General features: G+C 54.3%; 1 protein-coding gene across 1 annotated transcript; it reads left to right on the plus strand.

Moving 5' to 3' along the window:
* The first annotated feature begins 295 nt into the window (after positions 1–295).
* On the plus strand, positions 296–5,525 carry TEKT3 (tektin 3). Its single transcript, XM_051635222.1, has 7 exons — positions 296–874; positions 1,391–1,474; positions 2,026–2,096; positions 2,312–2,455; positions 3,672–3,894; positions 4,746–4,900; positions 5,309–5,525. The coding sequence occupies exons 1-7, from the start codon at positions 296–298 to the stop codon at positions 5,523–5,525; spliced, it is 1,473 nt and encodes a 490-aa protein (XP_051491182.1).
* Positions 5,526–10,441: the final 4,916 nt, after the last annotated feature.

Consider the following 10,441-nt stretch of genomic DNA (forward strand, 5'->3'; position numbering starts at 1 on the left):
GCAGGAGATCTGTCACTGCTGAGCAGCCACGAGCTGTGTGTCTCTGCGTGGCAAGGCCCAAGGCTGGACACCAACCAAAGCCAAATCCTGATCTGCACGGGTGCTGGGGATGCTGTCAGGATTTGGGGTTTGCTGTGCAGAGGTGCAGGGCTGTGCAGGGGTGTGTGGGTGCCTCGGCACGATCAGCTGCATGTGGTGCTGTCAGAAGGAGCGTGGGAGCAGGAGCTGGCTGAGGGCAGGTGTCTTCTTCTGTCTCCTCTCTGCAGGACACCCGCCTGAGATGCAGCCTTCAAGGATGGGGCTGGTTGGCTCTCCCTTGCCGGCCACGTTTGCCCATCCCAGATCCAGACTCACCACGTTCCTGCCTCCCATCCACACCATGGCTTACAGCTACAAGACCCCTTCCCCTCCCTGCCCCCTGCCGCACAGCTCCAGGCTTCCCTGGGAGCCCAGCGCCTACTATAAAGCCGCTGCCACCAACCCAACCTTGGCTCCCTTCTTCAGCCACTCCCAGGGATCACCCTCCTGCACGAGGCTTCCTCCCATTGCCAACAGAACCACCCTCTGCACCCGCTACACGCCTGACGACTGGTACCAGTCCAACCTGAGCAGCTACAGGGAGGCCGAGACGTCCCGGCGGGATGCGGAGAACCTGAGAGACGACACCTCCTGCTTGGTCCACGACAAATACCAGCAGACAAGGGAAAACCAGCAGGAGAGCACCAAAAACCTGGGAGAGCGAGTCCAAGATATTGGATTTTGGAAGTCAGAGCTGTGCTGTGAGCTGGACAAGATGATCGGGGAGACCAGCGCGCTCATGGACGTGAAGAAAGGGCTGGAACGAGCCCTGGCCCAGTCGGAGGTCCCTCTCCAGGTCAGCCCCGTGTCAGACTGTGGCCTGTGCTGAACCACCTGAAGCCTCCAAAGCCTCTCCCTGTGTCCGTGCAACTCCCCGAGGCCTAGAGAGCTTTTGGGAAGGGGCCGTGAGTTCAGTTAGTGACCACAAATCCCTGCCCATCTGCTGCATCCCCCACCAGCTCACGCTGAGCTCACCAGAACCGTGCTTGCTTAGCCAAGGATTTCTAGAAATGTCCACAATCCTGGTTTTGGAGGCAGGAGCTCACGCCTTACTATGAGAGTCTGGCGAGGAGAGCACCAGGGGTGGCTCAGGTCCCCGTGTTCAGCTGTCATGGAGCCAGGGACACGTTGCTCCCTCGAGTCGATTTAACACTGACGTGGCAGCCGGGCTAGACCAGCTGCCCTGCTGCTTCTCTCCCTGCTGCCATCTCTGTGCCCACCTCCCCTTCCTTCTCCTGCACGACTTGGGATGGGGACCGTCCCCCCAGGGAAGCCTGTCCCTCAGCCAGCAGCGGTGGCGTGTCCCCAACAGGTCGCTCAGGAGTGCCTGCTGCACCGGGAGAAGAGGCTGGGCATCGACCTGGTGCGCGACGAGGTGGAGGAGCAGCTCCTGGCAGTAAGTCGGGCACCTCAGGACGTGCCTCGGAGTTGGTTTTGCCTCAACGGGCCTCAGCAGGTTTTGCAGCCTTGCTCCCTGACCGGCAGGTGTGACACAGCAGGATCCCGTGTCCCTCTCTCGGGCACGTTGTGGGGCCGTCCTGCCTTTCCGAGCCCCGAGGGAGCAGGGTCTGTGTGTTGGGAGCAAAGAGGGCAGATCTGGGGCTGGGGGTGTGAGATGCTGCTGGGGCAGGGAGCCCCCAGGCCCGCTGATACCAGGTCAGGATCTGTCCCTGCCCAGGCAGTGGGACCCACCAGCCGTGGTGCTGGTGTCAAGCTGCAGCAGTATTTGTCACCCCCAGAAGGGAAGGCAGAGGCCGGGGCTGGGGCTGCAGCTCCTCCTGTCCCCTCCCTGAGCACAGGCTCAGCGGGCGGCTGGGGACACGGCCCTCGCTGCGGGGTGCCTGGGGCAGAGGGACAAGCAGGCAGGTTCTTGGAGGGGCTGAGGGGACGAGGGAGACCAGGAGGATGAAGTGTGGACACGCAGGGGTCGTGCTTTCCTTTGCCCAGGAAGTGGAGGTCATCAGGTCCTGCCAGGAGAGGATGCGGCGGAGCCTGGAGAAGGCGAAAGGCCAGCTCTGGTGAGGAGCAGCTGCTCATCTCCCGCCCAGGGCGGGTGGGCTCCTGCAGGGGTGATGAAAAGCCCCAGCAGACCCCCCTGTACCTCTCCCTGCAGGGGTCAAGCCCTGCAGGCTCCCTGGGAAGGGGCAGGGATTGCTGGGAGCTGCGGGAGCGGGATGGGGAGGAAGCCGATCCCCCCGACAGCCCCGGGGACGCGGCTCTTGGTGTGTTGAAGGTCCAACAGGGCGGCCCAGCACGAGGTGGAGAGGGACCTGGCCAACAAGCAGACAGCCCACAGCATCGACCAGAAGTGCCACCAGCTGAGGAACACCTCCGATGGCATCAGCTACTACCGAGGGGTGGAGCAGGTCGATGCCACGTGAGTGCAGGTCGAGCTGTCCCGGGGTGCAGGGCCTGTCCCTGCCAGGAGCTGCTGTCCCCAGCCAGCCCAAAGCTCGTGTCTCCGCGTGGCACGTCCATCCCGCCCGAGACACCCACCTCGGAGGGGCTGTTGCTCTGCAGTGACCACCGAGGGAGCACAACCCTCTGCTTCCAGCTGGGTGCCCAACATCCCGAGGGGCAAAGTGAGCCCCACCTCAGGACAGGCTCTGTCAGAGCTCAGAGATCAGCCTGGACGTGGTTCAGTTCAGCACCTCTAGCAGCTCCTGAAGGTGACACATCTCTTCAAAGCTGTGTCAGTGCTTGGCTGAGTGCTCTTCGTCCACATCACGTCTGGGGGTTCCCTCCTGCATGGAGAGGGCCTGGCACAGAGCCCAAGTGGCACAGAAGAGCAAGGAAAAGAGCAGTGTGGTCCTGGGACAGAGTTCAGCTGCTGTTGGGTGCCAGGAATTTGGCTTTGGCTCTTCAGGGCATGACCCAAAGCAGCACTTGCAGAGATAGGGCCCAAGGGGGAAAGGGCTGAGGGAATAAATCTGCTGGTGGCACAGACACCCGCGGGTTCGGGGGGCACAGGTTGGTGCCGTTTTCCTAGCGCTGGAGTAATTATTCACAGCAGAGCTCAGACATGTTGAAACAGGTACGTGACTTGCAAAGGATTTACCCAGAAATTCAGAGGGGAGTGAAATGTGCTGAGGATCAGCGTGTTTTAAATGGAGCTCGTGTGGCAACTCGGCCTTTTGTTGCCCTTGTTCTGGACGAGAGCACAGGCATGAACTTCATCCTGAGCACACAGACAGGAGATGGAGTTTATCTCCTGCCCCTTCACTTGGGTGGGAAACTGGGATGAGGTGTGAGCAAAAGGCAGTGACCACAGCCTGTGGGTGGTGGGGATGCTGGGAATCACTGGGCACTGAGCTGCCTCCAACGGGGACATTTGGGCTCTGAGTAAAACCTCCCTTTTTCTGGGGAACCTGGTGTCTGAGCTTTCGTAAGGATCACAGGTGTCTTCATGGACATGTCATGGGTTGGTAAGTGCTGCTGAGCAAACGGTGTCCAGATGTTTCACTTTCCTGGGGCCAAATTAGCAGCGTAGATTGACTCTACGTTTCATCCGCGCCGCTCCCTGGCAGGGTCCATCCCTGCCCAGCTCCAGCTCCAGCAGCACGGCCTGACTGGGGCCTCTCCTGTCCCCTCAGGATCTCGGTGCCAGAGTCGTGGGCCAAGTTCACAGATGCCAACATCCTCCTGTCCCAGAGGGAGCGGGCGGCCTCCGCCAAGCTGCGGGACGACATCCAGACCCTGCTGGAGGTGACGAGCAACCAGATGTGGCACCAGTTCAACCAGGCCAACGTTGCCTTCACCAACCGCGTGGCAGAGACCACCAATGCCAAGAGCAAGATCCAGACCCACCTGGCCAAGGTAGCCCTGACCCCTTTCTTTGGCTGGGACCTTCACTTCCTGGTGACGACAACACCCTCCTGGCCCCAGCAGAGGGACAGTGGCCACAGGAAGCTGCTTATGGCTTAGTTTTCTGTTTGAAACTCAGAGAACTGGGGACTTTCTGTCTGGAAGGGGATGAGCTAGCACTGTAGCTCCATCTCAAGGGAGACTGTGTTTTTCTGGTGCATCCCAGCCCAGGGGATTTCACAGGAGGTGCCAGTGCTGGTTGCATCTCCTGGTAGATCCTCCAGAAGTTCTGGCTGCCCTGCAGAGAGACTCTGCTGGGGTTTGGTGCCTGCAGGGGGTTGGCAGACTTGGTTCTCCTCCCAGGACCTGCTGCCAGGGCCAGTGCTCTGTCTTGGCTGCACGAGCACCCGTGTCTTGGCCAAGCAGAGGAAGTGGAGGTCAGTGCTGAGCACCACTCTTCCCAGGGGAAGCTGCAAAGTGCTGGACACGGGACTGATGACCTGAGTGGAGGCTGGGCTGGCAGCTCTGCGGGCTGGGGCCACGTCCTCAGACGAGGACCCATTCAGAACCTTCCCCCAGTAGCTGCCTTTGATGGAGGATCAGTTCCTGCAAGCAGTGATTTTGGGAAGCTGGTGATTCAACAGATCTGTCACTGCTCCAAAGCCTCCTCTGCTGTGACAGCAACAGCAAAGAGAGGCTTTTCCTGGAGGAGAAATTGCTGCAGGGTCTGTGTCTCCACGTGTGGCAGGGACAGTGGCCTGAGCCCAGGCTGCGCTTGTGGAACTTGGTCTTTCCTGCAGGGAATGTTGTGGTCACTTGAGAACGTGTTTTTTAATTGATGCACGTGTTTGTTTTTGCACCAGACACTGCAGGAGATCTTCCAAACTGAGATGAGCATAGAGACCATCCGAAAATGCATCCGAGACCACGATCCTGCGCTCAGAGTGGCCCAGACCCGGCTGGAGAAGCGCACCCGGAGACCCGACGTGGAGCTGTGCCGGGACAACCCCCAGCTCTGGTGAGGCAGGAGCACAGGGCTGGGGGGCCTTGAGGAGTCCCTGGGGGGAGTGCTCAGGACCATCCAGGAGGGCAAAATTGGTCTTGATTTGTTTCCCTAACGACCCCTTCCATGAACGTGCTGATAGAACCAGCAGCCAGGAGCAGGTGTCCCCGTGGTGGGTGCAGAGAGCTCTGCCCCTTGCCTGGGCTCAGCCTGGTGACACCCCCGGGCTGGACTTTTCCCTGGGCCTCCCCATGAGGGCTGGAGGGGTCTGCCCTCGGCTTGCCCATCCCTGCCAGGAACGGGGGGTCCAGTTAGGCTGAGCCCAGGGATGGGGGAAACCCTGAGCCCAAGGGGCCCGTCAGCAGCACCTGCTGGACACCACCCCTGAGGGGGCTGTTAACGGGGGTTCCTGCTCTTTTCCAGCCTGGTCAACGAGGTCTATGAACTTGACAAGACAATCCAGACCCTCCAGCAGCAGCTGAGAGACAGCCAGGACAGGCTGCAAGTGCTGGTTCGCACCAGGGCAGCCCTGGAGCACGACCTGGCCATCAAAGCCAACTCCCTGTACATCGACCAGGAGAAGTGTCTGGGGATGAGGAAGAGCTTCCCCAGCACCGCGCGGCTGCCGGGCTGTGATTAGACTGGGACCAGCCCCAGGCACGGGACCTGTTGGGGGAGGCATCCCCAGTTTTCCTCAGACCCTCTCCCAGTTTTCCTATGACCCCTTCCCCGTTTTCCTCAGACCCATTCCCTGTTTCCCCAAGATACCTTAAATGTACCTGATTAGACTTTCACTTCCCAACTAATGCCCTGATGAGTAATTAAATGATCCCTTGGTGTGTCACCTGCTCTACTGGGATTATTTTTCCTTTGGGTGTTTCTCTCTCTGGCTGCCAGAGAGGAGCTGAAAATATCCTGGGTGAGAGTGAGAGTGAATCCACCCACGGGGGTTCCTTCCTACCCCTTCAGGCTGTGACTTTAGGAGGAAAACTGCTGTGTCTTCTTCCTTGAGCCTGTCTGATGTGGAAAGAGCACAAGGGGAAGGAAAGCTCATTGTCAGGGTAATTAGCTGGTGAGCTCCATCATCTATATTGAATGGTGCAGCAGAAGACACACAAACTATGCCATAAAACATTGCAGTGTGTTTTGTTCCTAACTAGAAAAACTTGCCTTTTAAGCTGATTTCTAATGACAATTGTCTTGCTTTTTGAAATTGTTTAATGTCATGGAAAATGTCAGTGCTGGGGAACTACTTTTGACTAACTCATGAAAGCAAATGCTGTGGTTTTCCTTCTGGTGTGTATGGATTGGTTCCTAATTTAACCTCTGGCATGTAGTTTGTTGGTGGAAGCACCAAAGCACCTGGAAGATGAACTAGTGGGCCCTTTAGTCTGACTTAAGGCCCTGCCATGACTGCCATGGAGCCTGCTCTCTTGGTGGAAACTGGACCTATTTTACCAAGTCTTTTGGTTTTACAAGTCACTTGGCAAGTTGTCTCCTTAGAGCCACGTGTCACTTAGACACTCTGGAATCTTTTAACCTCAGCAGAGTCGAGCTCAATCTGAATCCTGTAGGCACCAAGAATCCCAGAAGAGCAGAAGCCCAACTCCCTTCTCCTCCCTCAGGAAACCAGGTCATGGACCTCCTGGCCCAGTGTGGGGGCTCTTGGGAGCTGACAGCATCTTTTCTTGTCTCATCCCCAGATGCCTCCATCCAACAGCGCCAGGCAGACCTCCTGTCCTCCTGCTCTCCCAAGGGCTGCTCCCAGGAGCTGTAACCAGCACTGAGCTCCTGTCCTGCCCTCAGCATCTTGGCAGCATCTCTCTTCACAGCACCAGCCCTAAACAGGAAGCAATTGTCTTTTTAACCTCTTTTTTTTTTTTTTTCCCCGAACACTTTTGTCTCATGGAGACTAAGAATAGTTTTCCTCTTTCTTGTGTATCTTGGAGCCAGAGTCTGCTGGAAACAGCAGCCACACTTTCAGAAGAGAATCATGGAATCACAGAATGTTTTGAATGGGAAGGGACCTTAATTTTTCCAACCCCCAACCCATGAGCAAGGACACCTCCCACCATTCCAGGCTGCTCCAAGCCCCATCCAACCTGCTCTTCAACACTGCCAGGGATGGGGCAGCCACAGCAACTCTCCCACCTTCCTGCTTCTCCTGGGCCAGACGCCTTTGCTTTCGTTCCCCTCAGTGATTTGCTTTCCTAGATCACTTCTGAATAGTATCTCCCACTGCCTGGGCTGCCTCTCTGCTCTGATGGGATGTTTCCTTAGATGCCCTCAGTCCAGACAAAGATGTGTCTGCTTGTATTGCTGGTTTATTGCTGGTTTATTGCTGGTTTATTGCTGGTTTATTGCTGGCTTCCTTGGCCAAATTGCTGAGAAAGTGAGTAAGTGGAGCTCCCTTTGCATCCCACACCATATTCCCACCCTCCTGCAACATTCCAAAAAACCCTGCAGAGCTGGGTTTGTAAACTCATTGTTTACTGACTGGAAGAAGTAAAAGAAATTAATAAAACCAGGATGTTGCTTCATGCAAGATAAGCCTTGTGTCAGTCCAGGATCAAGATGAACAGTCAAGGCCAGTCTGTCTAGAAGTTCTTCAGAAAGGAGACTTTCTGTGTTGCCTCAGAAAAAAAAAAATAATTAGTGCATGTCCTGGAGGAGTCTGAGATGACTTTGGGTGAAATGAAAGCTTTCCAAAACCCATGTTAATAGAGTATTGCATAACTAGTGCAGATTCTTATGCTTGAGGGAGGGAGAATTCCCAAGACAGGATCAGCAGTCAGGAAAAAACCCTAACTCACTGGTATTAAGGAAAAAAAAAAAAAAAGAGAGAAAAAATTGGCAAAATGCTAAGGAAAACTTGGGCAGTGTAGGAGCACAGCAGTGGCTGACCTGGCTCCAACCAAAGTCCAATGGGCCCCAGGTTCAGTCTCTGACAGAGCCAACATGAGATGCTTAGATAAAAGCGCCAGAACAAGGCAAGCACCCTATGATTCTTTCCCGTTCTACTTTCCCAGCTCCCAGCAATTAGTATCTCAAGGACTTCCTGAGCTGACAGGGCTGTCCTTGAATTTAATATCCCCCAATGGATTTGTTTCACATGCTCTTGCTGCAGTTGTTCTTCAAGCCTGCGCAGACCCACAGCAACCGCTGTGTCCCTCAGCAGGGAGCTGCAGGGGATGGAGCATCATCGTGGTCAGACCATTTCTGGCCTCTCTTGGAACCCTGGAGGAGACTAAAAAACAGGCCAGACCTGGGACAGCCAAAGCCAAAAGTCTAAAACTTGAGACCCTGGGCAAAAAAGGTAGCTCAAAGCTGGTTCAGGTCTGTATCCCCTGTAGGTTCAATGTGGGAGCTCACAGAAGGTTGGCTGCTTTTACGTGCTCTCAGCACGCAGGAGGTGAGCACAAGTCACAACTTCTGAAGGTTTCTGAGAATATTCCCAGCTGGGAACCGTGGTTGGGATTTTTGGCTTTTGCAGTCATTGGGTAGATTTTGGTTTGGTTGAAGCCTGTGGGATTTTCTGCAGTGCTTTCAGCCTGGCTCTGGCAGTGATGACAACTGGCTTGGAGTTGAAACTAAAAAGTTGGATGAAGTTGTTTTTGAGGCATGAATGCAGACAGGAGTAAAATATTTTATAAATTCTTCTTGGTTTAGTGGAAAACAAATGTCAGGAAAAATAAGTAGATGTCTCTAAGATGTGTTAAACCTCTTGTTCTAGAAGTTTGCTGAATTGAAATGTCTCCCTTTCTGTTGTGTTTTGGTGGGGTTTTTTGGGTTTTGTTTGTTTGGGTTTTTTGTTGTGTTGTTGTTGTTGCTGTTGTTGTTTGGGGTTTGGTTTTTTTTTTGTTTGGTTGGTTTGTTTGTTGTTTGTTTGTTTTCTTTTGGATCTAAACAGTGTTTTACACTGGAGAAAGGGCCTGTTCCTCTTACCCCTTCCCAGGCCACAGCACCTGCCTGAGACCCAGGTAGTTATTTCTCTCTGTGTATGTGTATTTTTATATATATTTATATATGCATGTGTACTGTTTAGGGAGCACTGTAGGTTCTCCATAAGATGCACACCAACTCACACATTGCTCTCCTCTTTCCCTGGTTGCACAGTTGTTTGAAACCAGGGCATTTTTCCCCCTGTTGTTTATTCCCACATGAGCCACTGGCTCCTCGATGGCAGTGCAGACTCCTGCCCCTTCCCTTGGCATTTCAGATCTTCCCTTGCTCATGGTCTTAATCACCAGGGCAGGGAACAAGAAGTGAGTCACCAAAATTGTTAGGATAGAGCAAAGTCCTGGGACTAAACAAGTTCATCCACAAGAAGACATACAGAGAAAATCTTGTCTTTTTGTGTAGTTTGAAAATACTTGTTTTAAGAGTGGTTTCACTCTCCTGGCCTAACCCCATGATGATGGATATGGACTCTGGACTGAAGGCAGCAGAGCCCATGATGGGCTGGTCCAGGTAACGCTGCAGATGCATTAAATGAGACTTGGGCCCTTTTCAGCAAAGTCTTTGAAATCTGTCACTGCCTTGTTAGATTAGCATCTGAGCCCCTTAAAGTGAAGTAAAAACCACTTTCCCTCCTAAATTCTCATTATTCTAGGAATTCAAGCTGAAGCACTGTAAGAATTTTAAGTGATCCCATGGAATAGATTCAAAGTAAGAAATCCAGATTTTTTTTACCCTGTGTTTATACAGCTCATCAATCTTACAGTATTCCCAGCACAGTCTGTGGTGAATCTTGTTTGTACACAGAACTTTTTTCCAATTTATTGTGTCTCCTCCCTGCATTTAGGCGTGACCACTGCTGGCCATGCTTGTGTGGAGACTGGACTGGGGCAGCTCCCAAGCCCCTTGGTGGGAAGCATGATGTGATTCCTTGTCTGTTCCAGGTTGAGCAGCGATGTCATCTCTCCAGCAACCCCCCCCCCCCCCACAGACTCTGCTGTGAACATCCTCACTTTCTTACCTCCTCTTCTCCTGGCCTGGACAGTCACCATCCAGCAGCTCTGGAGGGTGGAAGGTGCAGAGCTGAGCTTTGCCTCCAGTGCTTCCCAGTCAACTCACTGCACTCCTGGAGCTACACAGCCCCCCCTTGCCAGAGCTGCCCTGACAGCATGTGCTCAGCAGATGTTTCCAAAGCCCTGCTCCATTTCGACAATGCACCTTTCCAAGAAGTGAAGTGCTGGAGGAGCACGGAGTGATTTGCTGTTCCCTCTGGGCTTCCTCTACAGTTTCTCATCTGCAAGTCAGCCACGACAGGCTTCATTACCCGCAGCCTGCTCCTTCCTTTCCTTGAATTTCAGCTCTTCCTCCCGTGCTTAAAAAGCTGCTTTTGGTATCTTTTTTCAGAACTGGAGCTGAGGTGGTTTTGCTTTCACATTCACAGAGGAGCTCGGTGCAGTGTGTGACCCCCACAGCTCCTGGCTGCCTTCCCCCGCTGTGCATCTCCCAGCCCTGCTGCCGGGGAACGGGTCAGAGCATTCACCGGGAGCCGCAGGAGCCGAGATCTCGGACCTACAAGCGCGGATCAGAGAATCTGCTCTA

This window comes from Apus apus, chromosome 17 (assembly GCF_020740795.1).
Source record: "Apus apus isolate bApuApu2 chromosome 17, bApuApu2.pri.cur, whole genome shotgun sequence".
Taxonomy (NCBI): domain Eukaryota; kingdom Metazoa; phylum Chordata; class Aves; order Apodiformes; family Apodidae; genus Apus; species Apus apus.

Coding starts and splice junctions, on each gene's coding strand:
- TEKT3 (XM_051635222.1), top strand. CDS start 296: ATGGGGCTGGTTGGCTCTCCCTTGCCGGCCACGTTTGCCCATCCCAGA. Junction 875..1,390: donor AGTCGGAGGTCCCTCTCCAG/GTCAGCCCCGTG, acceptor TGTCCCCAACAG/GTCGCTCAGGAGTGCCTGCT. Junction 2,456..3,671: donor GTGGAGCAGGTCGATGCCAC/GTGAGTGCAGGT, acceptor CTGTCCCCTCAG/GATCTCGGTGCCAGAGTCGT.